The sequence below is a fragment of the Medicago truncatula genome, chromosome 4, assembly GCF_003473485.1.
Source record: "Medicago truncatula cultivar Jemalong A17 chromosome 4, MtrunA17r5.0-ANR, whole genome shotgun sequence".
In the NCBI taxonomy this organism is placed as follows: Eukaryota; Viridiplantae; Streptophyta; class Magnoliopsida; order Fabales; family Fabaceae; genus Medicago; species Medicago truncatula.
In genome coordinates, this window is record NC_053045.1 from 26,662,584 (window position 1) to 26,682,085 (window position 19,502).

General features: G+C 32.8%; 2 protein-coding genes across 3 annotated transcripts; both read right to left on the reverse strand.

Annotated features, from left to right (window-relative positions):
- Positions 1 to 1,048: 1,048 nt before the first annotated feature.
- LOC25492231 (disease resistance protein RUN1) lies at positions 1,049 to 8,906 on the reverse strand. Of its 2 annotated transcripts, XR_005645734.1 has the most exons (8): positions 8,323 to 8,906; positions 6,995 to 8,090; positions 6,662 to 6,880; positions 5,812 to 6,519; positions 4,492 to 5,717; positions 3,144 to 3,207; positions 2,245 to 2,418; positions 1,049 to 1,600 (listed from the first exon to the last, which is right to left on the reverse strand). XR_005645734.1 is itself a non-coding variant. In XM_039833200.1 (6 exons), coding segments are annotated over exons 1-6 (2,631 nt in total). In that variant the 5' UTR covers positions 8,826 to 8,906; the 3' UTR covers positions 5,391 to 5,505. The 2 variants fall into 2 exon arrangements, 1 of the variants encoding a protein (XP_039689134.1); XM_039833200.1 differs by lacking the exons at positions 1,049 to 1,600; positions 2,245 to 2,418; positions 3,144 to 3,207 and having other exon boundaries at positions 5,391 to 5,506; positions 5,614 to 5,717.
- A 1,869-nt stretch (positions 8,907 to 10,775) lies between these two features.
- LOC25492232 (elongation factor G-2, mitochondrial) lies at positions 10,776 to 12,213 on the reverse strand. Its single transcript, XM_024780573.1, has 2 exons — positions 11,081 to 12,213; positions 10,776 to 10,989 (listed from the first exon to the last, which is right to left on the reverse strand). The coding sequence occupies exons 1-2, from the start codon at positions 12,211 to 12,213 to the stop codon at positions 10,776 to 10,778; spliced, it is 1,347 nt and encodes a 448-aa protein (XP_024636341.1).
- Between the last annotated feature and the right edge of the window lie 7,289 nt (positions 12,214 to 19,502).

Genomic DNA, 19,502 nt, shown 5'->3' on the forward strand with positions numbered 1-19,502 from the left:
ATTTTTATAAATAAGTTGTTTTGAATAAGCTATTTTTTGAAAAAGAGATCGTAATAAGTTGTTTTTTATAAATAAGCTGTTTTTGAAAAGAGGTTGGAATAAGCTGTTTTGGATAAATAAGCTGTTTTTAAAAAAGAGGTCGTAATAAGCTGTTTTGCATAAATAAGTTGTTTTTGAAAGAGATCTTAATGAGCTGTTTTGCATAAATAAGCTGTTTTCGAAAAAGAGGTCGTAAGAAGCTGTTTTGCATAAATAAGATGTTTTGAATAAGCTGTTTTTGAAAATGAGGTCGTAATAAGCTGTTTTGCATCAATTAGTTGTTTTGAATAAGTTGTTTTTTGAAAAGAGGTCGTAATAAGCTGTTTTGCATCAATAAGCTGTTTTGAATAAGTTGTTTTTTGAAAAGAGGTTGTAATAAGCTGTTTTGCATCAATAAGTTGTTTTGAATAAGTTGTTTTTTTAAAAAGAGGTCGTAATAAGCTGTTTTGCATAAATAAGTTGTTTTGAATAAGCTGTTTTTTAAAAAAGAGGTCGTAATAAGCTGTTTTGTATAAATAAGTTGTTTTGAATAAGCAGTTTTTGAAAATGAGGTCGTAATAAGTTGTTTTGTATAAATAAGTTGTTTTGAATAAGTTGTCTTTGAAAAAGATGGTAATAATTCAGTAATGTCTAAAATTGGAATTTTGAATTATTATGAGGGCAAAATTGTCAATTAGTATGTTTAACCCCCCAAAACCTCCAAATTTGGAGGAACTTTAAAATTTGACAAATGAAACCCTTTAAAACCCCCATAACCTTTCCCTTGTTTCTTTAAAGAGAGTTTTTTTTCTTCTTCTTATTAGAGTTGATTTGCATAAGGCTTTATGGTAATGGACGGCAATTGGAACCAAAGTCATTGGATACACAAAAATTGATAGGGTAAAAATCTGTTTTATAAGTATGCGCATGGGCAAGGATAGTTACCTGTACAAATGTGTGTGTTGAAGGGTGTGTTGCTGGTACTCCTCAGAATACAAACACACATTTGTTTAGAGTGTGACTAAACCTATTTTGAAATGCTACATACATTACATTGAAATACCATAATGTAATATTTTGGTAACTAAGAATCAAACTCTAATAGAAATTGTGATGAACCATCTGTCGGTATGAAAATATGTACAAACTCTTTAATCATACATACATGACCAGTACATTGTTTTTTTAAAAAAAAAAATATCAAGATAGATTAAAAAAAATAGACTTGCTATTAATTACAAACCAGAACTTTGACGAAACACAAGAATACTCCCGTTTCTTTGTTCGATAAATAGCTTTTCTACCAAATATGGAAAACACAAGTTTTGTCTCTGAAACTTCCAAGTTCTGTTCTTCATCTGATTTTCTCTTTCTATAAGGATTGATGAATATCACATCCTGCTCCATGCTTTTTTTCTTCTTGAACACAGTGGATTCTAATTTGTCTACTAAGATTGAAATTCTCAAAACTCTCCAACTGAGGTGCAAAGCATATCAATACTCACTGCCCTTTCGAACAACCAACGGATTCTGAAGTACGAGCGACCTGTAGACTTGTCGCATGATGACTAAAGATGGTTTCCTGACAATGCTTAGTTTTGGTTAGAGAAAAGTTGTGTAAATTACCGACAAATGTTCAATTTTATGCGAGAGATTTTTGTTAAAAAGTGGAGATAGGGAGATATAAGGTTGATATTAGAAACATAACGTCCTCATGTTTATTTCAACATGAGAGGATCCACTCTTGAAATTGTCATACACACCATTATGCAGAAAACAAACATTCTAAGTTTGTAACGTAATTCAGTTCTCTTCTTGATGTATAATCCACTCATGCCAACCTTAACGTAATGCTTAGAAGTACAAAACCAAAACTGATTTATGAAATGAAATTCTCCACTTCCATTTTCAAGATAAAAACAAAATAGAGAAAAACTTTTTTACACCGTCAAGTTCATATAAATGTTTCCGCAACAGATTTTTTTTTTTTTTGCAAGTTTAAATCTTTCAAACTAGCTATTGAACTATGATATAAGATTAAGTTTCTATCTAATATGACATTTTGGACAAAAGATACGCATTTACAACCAAAGATAAAATTAAGGCTTCTTTCTAACATATTTATAAAAATATTACTATGGAATGACAACCAACATTTTATTCAAAAGATCTTTCATAGAGATTATGATTAAAACCATTTATGCTTTCAAGGTATAAGGATCTTACTTGTAACAACATTCATCTAGGATCCGCCATAATTTATTAGACGCTGCGTGAAAGTGGCAAACGTCCACTGCACCTTTCAGAAGTTTGGGACTGAAGGGATACATCTGGAGGCCCTGAGAGATGGATTCCCATACTTTCTTCAGACCTGGTTTCTTCTGATGTCTCTGAAGCATCCTTATGAAATAATTGAACAAAAATTCAAGTTATAACAGATGTGATAACTAACACAATATACATTTATGCTGCATTTAGATCACTCTAAACATCCTGTTTGCTTATAAGATAGTCAAATTATTATCAGTAATTTGAGAAAATCACATATGTCTGTATTGGGTACAGACACAAATCGGACCCCGAACATGCCCTCGATCAGACGTGTGTCTACAAAGCATTTTCGACAGAATCTTATATCATGTCTCGTCATTTGAAAAACTCTTCCAGGTAGAAACAATTAATTGGTTTATAAAGATGATAATAATGATAATGATGTACCTGGACCAAGGAATATATCTAGCCATGGTGTTCCTTTTCTATTGTTTCAGTAAGCACCAAGTTCCGCATGCCTGACACTAAATGTCACGACCCAAAATTCACAATCGTGACCGGCGCACGAACTAGAACATTCTAGTCCGGCAAGCCTATTGACGACACATGACAACTATAATTTACAATTTATAAATTGCTATCAACTGAAATTTCGACAGAGTATCCTCCGTATTTTTAACATTTTCCAAGGTTTTAATCCTGTTTATAAACCTGTATTCTCATCCGGAGTTTCAAATTGACATATTTACATATTTGTACATCTCAAAATAAAACATTCCTAAACTCCAAATAGCTGCAGATAATCTGACTCAACAAATACATAAACAACAGAGACATCCATCAAAGAAGCCTACCAAAAAAAAGTGACGCGGCAGAACTTGAGTCTACTAGCAGCTCTCTACTTAGCTGCTTGGAAATCTGAAAAAAATAGAGAATGAAAGAGTAAGTCACAAGGACTTAGTGAGAGACAACAACCACCACCACTGGAAGGGAAACACACAAGGGCACGATTATTTACTTTATCAAATCTATTGTCAATTTACAAAAATAGTAACCGTATAAAATTATATTAATCCGCAATCGTTTATACGCATGAAATTTACACATGTATAAATATTTTCAATCAAGTAAGAATAATTCAAAAAAAATCCAACATCATAAAGAGGTGAAAATAAAGTTACAAGCCTTTTAAAGAAATTATAGAAAACTCCGTTTAGAGAAAATAATCAACTTCAAATAGAATATAAAATCGCGTTCAGTTTAATAATACCAAAATAATCAACTTTATAGAAAGTATTGAAATCCAACTTTAATGAAAATAACCAAATGGGTGAATCGAGAACTAGCTCCATCTCGTTGATAGCCCTCTCCTCCTAATGGTGGCCTTCCCATGGGGCGGCTCCATCTAACGGATAGCTCTTTTCTCTCGACTCAAAACAAAGTGTAAACATTTTCAATTAGGGAGTTTACATCTCATTGATAGCCCTCTCCTCCTAATGGCGGCCTTTCCATTGGGGTGGCTCCATCTAATGGAGTAACTACCTAATCGAAATCACATACTAGGTGCACCTAGGTCGTCGTCATTATAACCATAATTTTCAAAACACCATTCTTAAAACACAATGCTAAAACCATATTTCACAACATAACAAAACTTATTTCAAAATACGTATCATCAAAACTCAATCGAAAATCTACTACTTATAATCATAAGTAAATCCAAATTCAAATCCAAATCCAAATCGCGTACAAATTAATATCAAATCCTTTCAAAGACGCATATTTCAAAACCACGTTTCACAACATATCAAAACTACTATGAAAATACATACAATCAAATTCTCCATTTCAATCCCTCTACTTTATAAATCGCAAGTAAAATCCAAATCCAAATAGAGTGCATATTAATATCGAAAGTTTCCAAAAACATACATTTCAAACCGTATTTCTCATATCTCCAAAACACATGTCATAATATATGCAGCCAAATCTCAATTTCAACCATTGGCCCAACAAATCATAGATAAATTCAAACAGAGACCATAATAATATCGATGACTTTAAACACGAGCATCATTGATAAGAAAAAGTTCAAAGGGTGTGTTCCCCATTTTTTTTTATAAACACTTTAACATAGAAAATTATCAAAATATCAATAATATTAATAGGGAAAATATGCGATAATGATCGTTATCAACTCACCGATATGACGAATCGATTAAATTTGCTCTCCAACCACCCTAGGATAAACATTCAAAGCAGCATCCCACATTTATTTCCAGAAAAGCCGAAGTAAAAGGAATTGATTCCAATTTATTTCTTCCCAATGCAGCAACAAGGTTCGCCATGGTTTTGGATTCCTTTGAACAGCAACAACCGTGGCACCATATTACAATCTTCTTGGTTCCATAATCTTGCAATATACAGACTAATTTGTCACTGTACTTGTTGGTTATTATGGCTCTAAGCTTCCCAAAACCTCAAAGAATCAAAATGACCAACTTTCAATGAATGGGCTCTTGTACTTCTTTACTACATTTACCCTAATCCCAAATTTTATCCAAGTGTACTTGTAGAATTAGGGAAAAGTTATGCTTAGATATGTAATTCATCTCATGAGTGTTTGAATTTTGAAAGGAAATTGGTTATTGAAAGAGAGAAGAAGATTGGGTCATGGGTGAAGGATGGCAATGGAAGTAGAAGGTGAAAGAGAGAACTAGAAAGTTAGGTGGTGGTTTCCTCTAGTTTATATATTTTTTATATATATGTTGTCCTTTTTTTATTTTTATTTTTTTTCTCACTAAAGCTAGATGTTGCTGCTGCAAAATTTCTCTCTCTGAAACTCCGACTTCCATAAATCTATGCTTTTTCAGAGTAGGATGAAATTGTGATAATGAAGCATTGAGATATTCATCTAATTCTCTCTTTCTACTATAAGGATTGGTGAATATCACATCCTCATTTATGTTACTTTTCTCCTTCCACACGTGGATTCCCATTTCTGTACTTCTTAACCCTTTAATCACTTTCTCAGGATTCCCACTGAAAACACGAAGCTTAAACTCCACATTGATCCATTCATTTTTTAAAAGTGCTTTGTCCATTTCAGATTCCAAATTGATCCCGTGAAATATTTTACAGAGTTCAACATTTTCTTCCAAATTCATATCAAACAAATATGTATGTCTCGAACACTGCAGCCAATTCAATTCAAATTCTGGAAATGTACAGTCATAACCATTGACAAACAAATTAAATTCGAAACTATATCCAACATCCGGAAGAATAATAATAAAATTTATAGAAGGGATCTTTTTACGGAACCAGAAAGAAATTGATTGACCCCTGCTTTGATGCTCGAACCAATCTGGAATCCCCTCTGTTCCGTTTGGGAAAGAAAATTTGGTGCACCCAGCCTCATGTAATTGCTGTTAGTTTAGCATAAGATATATATTACACATTGTTGATTATATGTGAAATACTACATATCAAATACTATTGCAAGAAAAAACAACAACAAACCTGACTCAATAACATTCTTCTACTTGAGGAACTCAATGATTTACATCGATATGCATCAAGATATTTGAGATTCGGTGGAAGCCCTCTAATTTCCTCAAGATGCCTGTTGAAATCCAATAGGAGGGTCCTCAGAAGGTGACATTCACTAAGGCACTCGGGAAGAATTTTGAATTTGCCAAGGGATAAGTTTAGATATTTCACATTAACACACGACTTGAGAACTATTTGGAGACATTCATATGGGAGATAGTAAGGATTGAGATGAAGAGCTTCCACATTTGAAAACATTGTAGAATACATTACATCATCATGTTTTGAGAACCTGAGCATTTTACATCCCTTTAGTGATAAGCTGAGATTTTGAAATGAAAATGGCAATTCTCTTGTGGAAGTTGTACACATTCCAATCTCTTTTGTATTTGTCATCTTACATAATAATTCTGGAAAACTCTTGAGTCTCCTACAATAAGAGATGTCCAATTCCTTCAGAGAGGGCAGCCATAAGGGTGGAAAACTCTCAAGCTTGCTGCATCCACATGCATTTATGATTTCAAGTTTATTTAGGTTCCTAATCGAATCGTGAATTGCAATTAAATTGTTACATTTTTCAAACGAGAATTCTTCTAAATTTGGAAGACCTGAGACATTGGGTATATGGGTTAAATATTGACAATTGTCCAATGTCAAGACTTTCATATCCTCAAACCTCTGCATAAACACAAAGAAGAAACAAACAAATATATTAAAAATCAAATACTATACTCTCATGGTGATATTTTTTTCTTGATGGAAACAGAATCGTGTGAATTTATAAATATATACAATTAGAAAATGAAATTATTTCACTTGCCTTGCTGCAAATACAAGATGATAGAGACTCTGTAGAACATCCATTCAATTTCAATACTCTCAAACTGCTTGGAAGATACTTGGGATCTTTAGAAAAAGAGACATTTTCAATAATAAGTGTTTTGAGATTTGTCATCTTCTTGAAGGCCTTTCCATTCCAGTCTATTACGGGATCCGTTGAGGGAGAACTCAGATATATCATCTCAATTTTACTTGTTCCCTTTTAACAGAAAAAAAAAATAAAATGAATCAACCACAATACCAATAAAATATTGAGAACATGTAAATGTAATTAAGGGTAAAATAAATATTTGTTCATAGATATCAATCTTACTTTGTTTTCCTGTAAAATATGAATTATGTCATCGCGACACCACAATCGACTACGCTTTTCAGGCTCTTTGGGTGATTCTTTCCGGACGATTTCTTTACCCATGGCCTCTAGCAAGTCATGTAATGTCACTTCATTCAAGTGGCACTTTATGAGAGACTTATCAACCAACCCTCGAATGTGGCTATTTATGCGATAACCATAATGACGTTGAAGTATCTCTTCAACTTCTGCCAAACTACATCCTTTGAAGAAACAAGCAATATCCAAAAAGACACTTTGTTGTTCTTCGTCCAAAGCATCAAAGCTTACTTTAAGTATCTTTTGGATATCTTCATGTGGAATTCTTTCATACTTATCTAATGTAGAGTCACATTCTGCAAAACTCTTTCCAAACAAGTTGGAACCCACTACTTCTAGAGCTAATGGAAGGCCAGAAGCATACACAACTGCATGGTTAAAAATCTCTTCATAACTTGAAGGAACTTTGTAATTTTTAAAAGCCATCCACCTCAACAATTCAAGAGCATTTTCCGTAGACATCCCTTTTACTTCATGGATAATTTCTATCTCATGATTGGTTAGTAAGTGTTTGTTACGAGTGGTAATGATAACTCTGCTTCCACAGCCGAACCAATCACGTCCTCCAGCCAAAGCATGCAGTTGTTCCAAATTGTCAACATCATCGAGAATCAAAAGAATCTTCTTTGTATGCAGCCTTTCCTTTATATAAGGAATTCCCTCACTAACACCTCCTAACTTAATTTTCAGTGCTAGTGTTTTTAAAAGGAGTTCCTCCTGGAGATGTTTCAATTGATTTGAAGCTGAATTCTCTCTCACATTTTCAAGAAAACATGAGCATTCAAATTGATCAGCAATAAAATTATAAATTGCTTTCGCAAGTGTTGATTTACCCATGCCTCCAATGCCATAAAGTCCTAACATGCGGACTCCATCATCAGATCCTTTATCAAGAAGCGCTTTCACTTGTTGTACTCGAGACTGCAATCCAACAGGGTAATTGGCAACATGTAAGGGCTGACGACTGATCTTGTTGGAGACGTATTTGACTATATCTCCAATAAACTTGTATTCATATCTATTCATGTCCAATAAGATAAATCAGTGTGTAACAACATCACAGTCACATCCATGTCCTCATAGTATATCATACATTTCTAACTATTTTGACTTATAAATAACTAATACTTGTTTAAAAACGTAATTAAAAAGGTGTTTCCAATTTAGGCTTTAAGATGGTATCATTGAGGAATAAAAATTAAATAAATAAAATGCAAAAAGGAAAACAAGAATTAAGTAAAGAGGAGTACCCAGAACTAAAATGGTAGCCGGACAAGTTAGCAGCTTCGGTCAGAGCTAACTTCCATTGATGCAACCGCTCCATGTTTTTCTTGTTATTTTGGAAACTCTTTCCGTGCTTAGTGAGATGTTCACCATAACTCCCACTTTGATGTCGTATGTGAGTAGGATCTACGCCATAGAAAACAGGCAAAACGAGACGACCTTTTGTCTTGTAGCAGTGAATGATGTGAACAAGTTCGTCCAAACAAAATGAAGAAGAGGCATAGTTGATAGAAAACACAGGAATGAAGATCCTAGACTCTTCAATGGCATTGTCGAGTGATGGTTTGATTTCATCCCCACTTTGCAGGTCACGGTCATCAATGAAGGTGTGGATTCCCTTGTCAGTAAGAGCTTTGTAGAGATGGCCAGTAAAACCGTCACGAGTGTCAGTGCCCCTGAAGCTGAGGAACACTTGGTAAGTGAATCGATAGGAAAATGAAGAGGATGAGGAAGGTGATTGCATAGCCATGAGAATTGAGAGAAACTAGATGAAAAAAGAGTTTGAGAATGCAGAATATGAGGTTAAGTTTTTGTGGTCTGAAATGTGGAGTCTTCGGTATGAGTTTGTGGTGTATATAACAAGGACAAACTTAGGAAAAAAAATGGTCTGTTAAACTTCCTGACTACTTCCTATAGCCGTGTGGACCAATCACACATTAAATAACATTCTACTGCCACATCTTCTTGCTAATTTCTTCAATGTGATTGCTGTTCAACTTTCGGACAAAACTAAAATAAATAAGTAAAAAACCAAAGAATATAATGGGGGTCTTTGTACTAGTGGTAGTTTAATGGAATATTGGTTGCACAAGAAACTTGTAAAGAAAATCCTTGGCATATGACGCGAAAAAATGAAGAAAGACAGCAAGAAGAAAACAAGATTATGAACAATGGCAACATCCAAGAAGTTAGACCATTGACCAGAGGATTAATTAAAGAACTTGCTTACATCACTATGTTTTCTTATAATTAATAACTTTAAAAAGAATCAGCATTAGGTCCAAGGTTTGATCCCCGACCGATGTATGGAAAAACAGAAGAATTAAACTCTTTAATGGATAGATTGGTTCTTATTATTATCACTGGTTTATTAATTTAATATCTTTTTTTATATGTTATTATTAAAATATAAAGAGTATCTCTAAAAAAAATATTAAGAGTAAAAAATTTAGACCTAAAAAAAAAATAAACATGACAATAAAATATAAAGAGGTGATTATTTGAATTGGTGTTAGACATTAAAAAAAATACAGACCTGAAAATGATATAGGAAAAACAATTTAAACCTACCAATAAAAAATTAAACGTCACATTTGCATGTGTTAAAAAGTTCAAAATAGTAAATTTTGTATATTGCACAAGTGAGACAAATCCAAGATATTTATAACATTTCATTAATGTGTAAATAATTTATACATGTTGGTACATCAACGAAAATACCAGAGCTAACTAAAAGTATACTTACTTCGACTAGAACATGAGTGACCTTATTTATTTCTCTCTCAAGCACAATGTGAGAGTTTGTAAATTAAGAAGCAAAACTAATTATTCATTATAATAAAACATAACCAAACTATGTAGCATCCTCTCTAACATTGTTGAATGCTTCCACCACTGCTTTATCGAGAACAAAATTCAAGTTATAAAAGTTTAGATCATGAATATCGCTTCACCCAAATTCATATCACAGGTGTTTTTAACATCCGGAAGAATAATAATAGAAGTTATAGATGGGATCTTTTTACAGAACCAGAAAGAAATTACTTTGATTTTTGAAAAGATGATTGTGATTGAGGTTGAAAACTCTCGGAAAACAATTAGGCTATATTTCCTACTTCACAAAAAGAAACATTTTAACATGTAGCTTGAACATGAAGGAAGCAAAGGCCCTGGAACATTTTTCGTCATTAATAGATATACATTTTGTGTCATCAATTTAGTAGACTTTTTGATGTTGCGTTGGATAAGTAAAAATTGGTTGCAGATATGTTTGAAGAGGAGGGTTGAGTTAAAATGAATTTCAATAGACAGTAAATAAAATAAAAAGGTCCAACTTCTCATAATAGCTTTCCAAAAACCTTGTCTTGGTTTCTCATAATTGTGTTGGTTTCTCAGTATGCCAAGACAAGGTTTCTGGAAAGCTATTCAATCTTGTTGTCATGAATTAAGATAACTTTTTATCGCATTTCACATAGTATTACTATTCGTTGTGTCTACATTTGTAAGAAAAGAACAGGAAATGAACAACATTCTCAAGAATATCACATGAAACAAGACTGATGCAATAGTTTTCCAAAAATACCCTAAGCTAGTAAATTATTTGAAGTATGAAATAGTTTTCAGAATTACTAACAAACCATTGCAAAGCTAATAAACCAAACCAACAGGGTAAGTAGGATCATTATTTCTCTAGAATGAATCAATTCACACCATTTGAAAATGTATGCCCGGAATCTTTTGAGACCGAATAAGCAGGAACATCAGCAGAAGTCATTGTATATCTAACAGACCCATTGGCGGTAAAAGTATCTCCAGATTCAAGATGAGCATCAAAAACAAAAACAATTTCTCCAGCATGAGCTTCATCAACTTCCTCGATTTTATTAACTTCGTCTCTTGCCCAAACGAGGAATCTGAATCTTCTTACCAGTGTTAACATTTGTAATAAAATCACCCTTCTTAATAACACCCTGATAGATTCTTAGATAAGTTAATTTGAAATACCTCTCATGCCAATTTGCAAAAGCCTTTGCAACAAATGGTGCATCAATACTTCCAGACAATTCAACTTTCTCACCATTCTTATTTAGATCAAGAGCATAATTACTAACATCGATTGGACTTGGCAAATACCTAATTACACCCTCCATTAATAGTTTTAACGTCTCATAGCTCTCATCACCAATGATAATTGGTACAAATTTCATTGATATAGTTGCCCTACGAATTGCATCATCGAGAACAGACTCTGGAATTTTGCTGCCACCATGAAAAGCTTTAGAAAGTTTATCATCAACCTCTGACACAATTTCAATGAGTTCGCGTCTTTTCTTCAACACAAAGGCTTGCATATCTTCGGGTATTTCTCCTACTTCTACATCATAATTATAATCAGGTGTTTCAGAGCGAAAAAAGTAGGCCTTTAACTTATCAAAAAGTCTAGCAAAGAATTTAAGGGGGAAAAAGTAGGCCTCTAACTTGACAAGATCAACAAATCCAATATAATAATCGTTAAAGTGTATTGGAACTTGAATTGCAGCACAACGATGATTAAGCTTAGATTTTACTTGATCTACAATGTTCCATAGATCTGCTCCTTCCTGATACAGATCGTCAATAAATATAAGCCTAGGAAGTTGAAATCTTGTCATTTGTTGATCCATAGTAATGGATTTGGTTTTAACACCATCAACACAAGAAAGAACAAGAATTGCACTGTCGAAAATACGCGAAGCTAGCTGAACATCAACTTTGAAATCAACATGATCAGAACATATCTTCTCCAAAAAAGTATCAAAACAAGAAATGTCAAATAGGGTTTTATTTTTATAGGAAGTGACATATGTTTTGGTATGTATGTTGTCTATCTCGTCCTCATATACAAAACGTGGGTCTTCGTAGTTCGGATAGCGATGACTTTCTAATAATACTATTTCCCTGTCCGTCCGCTTCTTAACGTAGTCGTATCCAGACATCCAGACGTGGCGCAGCTTCTCCACTGACTTGTTGGAGAAGTGACGGAGGTGGAGAGGGCTGGGGAGAACGGAGGAAGATGGATAAATAGAGGAGGCGGAGGAGGAGCGTACGGTGGAGTAGAGAAGCAGTGGAAAGGAGGACCTTGAGAAGAAACGATTCATGGCGGCAAGGGGTTTGATGGAAGCTACAGTGTAGTAAGCAAACCTAACTAGGTTTTGTTTATTTGGATTAATATGCCTTTACCTTTTTAATAGGCTTAAACACACTTTTTACCCCCCTAAGTTTGCAAACGTTGCAATTTTGGCCCTCTATTAAAAAAAATGGCAAAAGTGACCCCTAATGTTTACCCCCTTTTATAAAATTCCAATTTTGACTAAGTCAATGCCTACGTGGCAGCTTATTTGACTATATGACATGCCACGTGTGTAATTAATAATTAAAAATAAATAAAAATGTCACATAATCAATTAATCATTTTGAAAATTAAATAAATGAAAAAGAAAATTAAAAACCCATAAAATTCATAAATCTTCATCTTCAACACAAGCCCTGCAAAATCATCTTCAACACCCACAAACTCATTTTCATAGAAATCCAAAAAATCAAATCCAGTTACACATTCTTTTCTAAATCTACATTATATTTCCATCACAGAATCACACAAACAACCCTTTTTAATCCTAAATCAAAAACCGATTTTGAAACCAAAATCGAATACCCAAATGGCTTATTAATCAGATCCACCTTCTTCCTCAAAATGGGTCACTCAAATTTCCCACCATGGAAAGACACCAACACACATCAATGGCGTCTTATCAAACTCATTTCCATAGCTTTCTTCACATTACTCTCTCTCTTCTTTGTTCTCTTTTACAACACCCTTTCCGGACGCCGGTGTTGTGGCTCCGTCCATCATTGCTGGAGGAGACGGTGGTTTGTTTGATTCCGCCGCAGTGGAAACTCTATGTTGTGTGGTCACTACGTTCTTTGAGAGGCTTCATGATTGAGTGAAGAAACAGAGTTAAACCTCAATGGCTTTTTTTTGAAGTTGCGAGAGTTTGGATTTTGATTGTGGAAGTTGAAATCAGAAATGAAAAAAACAGTGGAGAAGTTGGAGGAGAGGGAGAAGTGAGTTTAAGGACACATGGGGGTGAGGACTCCAGGTTTATGAAGGAGGAAGAACAAAGGGAAAAATGTTGAAGATGGAAGTTGTTGATGATGATGGCGTGTTGTTGTTCTTGTGGTATTTTTAATTTCTTTTATTCTTTTAATTTATTTAATACTTAAATGATTATTTGGCTTTTACAAAAAAAAAAATTAATTAAAAAATTATCCAGTTGGCATCTTTGTGGGTTATGTGGCATGACACATAGGCTTGACTAAGTCAAAATTGAGGTTTTGCAAAAGGGGGCAAACATGAGGGGTCATTTTTGCCATTTTTTTTTAATATGGGGCCAAAATTGCTACTTTTGCAAAATTAGGGGGTAAATAGTGCGTTTAAGCCTTTCTAATATTAATATTCTTTTTTTTTTTAAAACATGACTAGACAAAATCGCAGATGTGTCTCGCTGTTGGTAATTTTGATGACATGGCAAGCTTACTAGGCTTTTAAAATAATTTTTCATTTATTTTTATTTTCAATTGTTTTTTTATTAATTTAAAAAATAAAAAATAATATATAGTTTTAGAAAAAATAAAAAGTTTTATTTAAAAAAAATATATTTTATTTTCCAGAAGATTTAATTTTTTTAAAATAAAAATAAACTTATCTAATTTTCAAGAATTTTATCTTTTAGAAAAAATAAAAATTTTTTCGAAAAAAAAATTAATATTTCTAGAATATTTTAAAAAATTTACAAAAATTAAAATATTAAAATATATGTTTTTTTACTTATCTAATTTGTTACACTTTTTAAATGATAAAGAAAAAATAGACATATATATTTCTATCGTGTTTGTTATATTGGTTTTAATATTAAAATTTATTCTTATTTATTTGTTACTTGTTTTATTTGTATGGAAAATTGAGGACATTTGAAAATGCAAAGTAAACATTTAAAATGCAAAGTACTAATTTGATCCTAAAAAATCTGAAATATTGGTCAAATTAATACTTTTTCAAGACAAATTTTTGGAACATTTTAATCTCCATTTGATCAACATTTGAAAATTTTGAATATTACATTAGTAATTTTGATTATTTGGGAATATTTTTCTTGTAGTTGTTGAGGACCAATTTCAATTTAGTCTATATTTTTGGAAGTACTATTCGTTGTGTCTACAATTGTAAGAAAAGAACAGGAAATGAACAACATTCTCAAGAATATCACATGAAACAAGACTGATGCAATAGTTTTCCAAAAATACCCTAAGCTAGTATATTATTTGAAGGGAGCAAACATGAGGGGTCATTTTTGCCATTTTTTTTAATAGGGGGTCAAAATTGCTACTTTTGCAAACTTAGGGGGTAAATAGTGCGTTTAAGCCTTTCTAATATTAATATTCTTTTGTTTTAAAACATGACTAGACAAAATCGCAGATGTGTCTCGCGGTTGGTAATTTTGATGACATGACATGCTTACTAGGCTTTTAAAATTATTTTTCATTTATTTTTATTTTCAATTGTTTTTTTTATTAATTTAAAAAATAAACAAAAATATATAGTTTTAGAAAAAATAAAAAGTTTTTTTTCCAGAATTTATATTCTTTAGAAAAAATAAAAAGTTTTATTTCAAAAAATATATATTTTATTTTCCAGAAGATTTAATTTTTTTAAAATAAAAATAAACTTATCTAATTTTCAAGAATTTTATTTTTTAGAAAAATAAAAAGTTTTTCGAAAAAATTAATATTTCTAGAATATTTTAAAAAATTTACAAAAATTAAAATATTAAAATATTTGTTTTTTTACTTATCTAATTTGTTACACTTTTTAAATGATAAAGAAAAAATAGACATATATATTTCTATCGTGTTTGTTATATTGATTTTAATATTTAAATTTATTCTTATTTATTTGTTACTTGTTTTATTTGTATGGAAAATTGAGGACATTTGAAAATGCAAAGTAAACATTTAAAATGCAAATTGTACTAATTTGATCCTCAAAAATCTGAAATATTGGTCAAATTAATACTTTTTCAAGACAAATTTTTGGAACATTTTAATCTCCATTTGATCAACATTTGAAAATTTTGAATATTACATTAGTAATTTTGATTATTTGGGAATATTTTTCTTGTAGTTGTTGAGGACCAATGTTTTTTCAAACGTGTACATCCAAACTCATGATGTATGATAGGAAAAGTTGTTCCCATGAAGCAAAGCACAAGATATCAAGATTTTGTTCTCTAATCATACAGATTAAGAAGCAGAAGTGTTGATACTAAAGAGACCTACTTTAAACAATAGCATACTAACTCCATCCCTAATTAATTATAAGACCCTTTTAAAAAAATAACGGAAATTAAGATAGTGAATATTTGTATTAAATATGTTTATAATTATTATTATATTTACAATTTTATCCTTTAAGAGAGAGATCGTTTATGTTTTCAACATGTTATTTATTGCTGATTGAAGAAAAAGATGTATAATAAATAGGGGTGTGTATGTAAAGAAATAATTAATGTAGTTGGAAATAGCAAAAGAGTCTTATAAAAAGGGACAAAAAAAATTCTTAAAATGATTTTCTAATTAGAGACGGAGGTAATATTATTTATCATTGAAAGGGACCTACCTTACCTTAAAAATCAATAGTTCCTACACTTCCACATATATGCACATTTTGCTTTCTAAGAAGCATCAAAACTACTATCTCATGCATAGTTTTGAAAACCGGATCTGCGTCAACCTGTGTGACTAGGCCAAACTCGGCGGTTTGTTGGACAAATTTAATGCTGAAGCAGGACTTTAATTAAATGGTTTGTATTAAAAAATGGCAAAGTAGGGTGTTGAACTGAGGACAAAAACCTGCATTGCTCTACCTTAGTCATCTACGTTGTTATTCCTGTGTGATATTGTGTGCTCAATTCTCTCTAAAAAAAACAACTTGTTGTGCTAAAAAATAATTTGTCAGCAAAATGGACAATACTATCAAAATATAACTATACAATACAAAATATTTTTTTATAAGATAGAAGAAATTAATATAAACATTTTACTTGATTAAACCTATTTTTGTTAGCTTTATTCAAAAAATTCTATTTGTTGTAGCACATTTGTTTTTATTTTTGTCGTAGATGCAAAATGAAATATTTTTTAATGTTTATTTAAATATGTACTATATCTCATAAAGAATATATGAAGCTATTCAAAGGCACCTATATCAAGATGTTTCTATTTATATTGCTAAAAATATGCATTTATTTATGTTAAAAAAATAATTTTTTTTAAAGATCAAGGTCACTATTTGTTAAAAAAAATTAAAATGGAGATAACATTAAGTCGGTTCAGTATAATTTAATATAATGATTTTTTTTACGTAGATCGAGTCATATAACCGAGTCATTCGGTTCAATCCGATTCAGTCGTGCGGTTCAACCAATGACACAGTGGTTCAACAATTGAACCAGTGACCTAGTACCGAGTCGATCACCGGTCCGATTTTTAAAACTATGATCTCATGCACATATGTACGCGTTTTCTTACTTTATTAATGTGTAGTTTTCTATCTTCTCATTCAAATTTATGATATACTTTCTACTTTTGATCACTGCATCACCTTCGTGAGCTAGGGTGGACCACGGCCCACCCGGCAAAATTAAAAAATTAACGATTATAGGTCTACTTTGCAAGATTTTATACAATTAATTTTGTGTCGGTGACAGGTTTCGGGTAATCCAAATTTCCGCAAAGTGGTGTAGTCGCCCACCCGCAAAATTTAAATTATTCAATTATAGGTCTATTTTGCGATCTTTAAACAATTTTTCAACGCTTATAGTTTTATGTGATTTCAAAAGTGGCATACGTGATTTTTGTGATGCTTATACTTAACATATTGTCATGTCAACTGAAAATTCTCTCAATTAACAGTCGTAATGTACAAAAAAAAAAAAATCATAATTTATAGTAGTTGTTAAATACGTAATTATTTAAATATCCACCCTAACTTTTTAGTCAAACTCCGTCATTTCAACTTGCGTACTTAATGTTGATTACAACTTTAATTTGTGTTTATATATTATAATTAATTTTAGTGGCCCACCAAGTTTTTTTTTTTGGCTCCGCCACTATTGTTATGCATCCTCACGACCCTAGTTTTGCGGTAACATCACTTTCTGTCTCAAACTTATTGTATCGAATTCACAACTTACATGCATGTTCGAGGTGAGACTGACTATAACAAACCAAAACAAAAAAATCCAATTGATTCTCGATAATTTCGATGTGGTGATACTTTACGGTGAAACCGTGCTCTCGGAAGCTGAGGTGCAACAACCTATAGTTTTGGTGAAGATGAGCAACAAGATATGACGGTTGACTTGGAAACGATGAATTCAGCGAAGTTCGTGCATAAGGTGGTGCAAGAGAATCTAGTTGACGAATGGAACAAAGGGGTGGTGAATTTTGATGTGAAGATGGTTGTTAGAGTTGGATTTGAAGCTGGAATATGGCCAAGCAAGGAAAAGACATTGTGTGTTTCTTGTGGGGACTTGGATGTGGAATTCTATTCTACAAAAGACACTGGAAAACTATTGGGTATTGGGAAGAACTGCAACGTAGTTGAAGCCAAACCATAGTTAGCTATTGAAGATTGATTAATTATAAGTGGAATATTAGCATAATCTAACGCTCTTTTTAGTTTTTACACACCACTACTCTTTATCTTATTGAATAAAATGTACGTGAAATTGTTGGAAATCAAGCGAGTGGTTATATTCCACCTCGACTTGAAATGGAGAAAATGTCGGATATATTAGATAGACGGTCCGTACACCTAGTGTCTTGAGGTTTTTGGGAAATATGTGGTGTTAAGGTCTTGTACCAGTCCTGGACGTTTAGTTAATTGCCGCTTCTAAGACTCTGCAACAAAGATGTTGTGAATTTGATGAAAAAACCACACCAATAACAACTTGATGTGTGGAGCAAGGCATAATCAAGCAACCAAAACAAAGTGTATGAAAGTTATAAATACAAGCCAATAGTAGAAAACAACGGCGAGAAGAACACAAAGAAGAAGAAGAACACAAAGAAATTTGTTGACCCAGTTCGGTCCAATCTGACCTAGTCTGGGGGAGAGAGCAGTCCTCCAATCCACTATATGATGAGTTTCGTTACAAAGAGAAATCAATGGGTTACAAGAATAAGTCTCCCACCTAATTCTACCCAAAGTCGCAATCTCTTCCCGTAACCAAGAGACTCAACCCTAATAGTGTTTCCCAAGGTGAATCAACTCACAAACCCTAGTGTTTGTTCCGAAGAGACAAACTCTATACAAACCCTAGTTTTGTTGTTGCCTTTCTAAACCCTTGTTTCAGCCCCCTCTATCTCTCTCTCTCAAAGTTTAGCCTAATACAAGGTCTATATTTATAGTAAAAGTATAACTCATAAATTTGGAACAAATACCACACTGAAGATACGTTTTTTTTTTCTCCTTCAGTGAAAGAATATTTGCATCAAAAATATAATATTCCCTTTCAAAATATATTTGCATCAAATCGTTCTTCATACGATACAAAAATATATTTATTGTTCATAAATATATTTTCAACACAAAATATATTTGAAGATCTACTTGAAGACTATACCATAACCTCTTCAATATGAGACATCTCCCGCTTTCCTTGAAGATCTACTTGTGCCCAATCACCCTTGGCTTTTAGAGTAATCCACAAGTATACACCTCAACCCCTTCAGCCCTCGGAATGTCTTCCGCCTTCTCGAAGGTCCTTGCAGTCCAACTACACTAGGAGTTTTAGGTAGTCCCACAAGCATTCACCATACCGTCTTCAACGCAGAACATCTCCTGCTTCCTTGAAGATCACCTTGCATCTAATCACCCTTAGCATTCTTTTAGGGTAATCCCGCAAGCCGTGCTACACATTCTCCAACTTCATGAAGAAATCCCTTGCTCACCATAGAGCATAGCACCCAAGGTCTTCATAGTCGTACCATTACCGGTGTGTTCAACTCCACCTCACGCTGAGCGTACTCTACCTCAACTAGCAAATGCGTACATCCCACTATGTCTTCAACCTTGAAACTCCACCTCAACAGGTAGATCATGAGTATTCTTACCACCGCCTCTCTAGCTGATGTTGAGTGTTTAACGTCTCTCCAGACGACCACCGCTCCACTAGGCATCAATCCCAAGGTGAGACACATCACCTTCTTCATCCTCCAAACAACACCACACCATCAGAGCACTTGCATCTCCAAGACGCACCTCAATGATCTCCAAATCACCTATGATTTTGTTGAACTCCACAAGTAGCACCATGATAGCCTT

Excerpts from the sequence above, each read along its gene's own strand:
- LOC25492232 (XM_024780573.1), bottom strand. The coding sequence starts at position 12,213 with ATGAATCGTTTCTTCTCAAGGTCCTCCTTTCCACTGCTTCTCTACTCC. Across the intron at positions 10,990-11,080 it reads TTTGCAAATTGGCATGAGAG|ATTCCTCGTTTGGGCAAGAG; the intron begins GTATTTCAAATT and ends AAGAAGATTCAG.
- LOC25492231 (XM_039833200.1), bottom strand. The coding sequence starts at position 8,825 with ATGGCTATGCAATCACCTTCCTCATCCTCTTCATTTTCCTATCGATTC. Across the intron at positions 6,881-6,994 it reads ATATTTTACAGGAAAACAAA|GGAACAAGTAAAATTGAGAT; the intron begins GTAAGATTGATA and ends TTCTGTTAAAAG. Across the intron at positions 5,718-5,811 it reads GAAGAATGTTATTGAGTCAG|CAATTACATGAGGCTGGGTG; the intron begins GTTTGTTGTTGT and ends CTAAACTAACAG.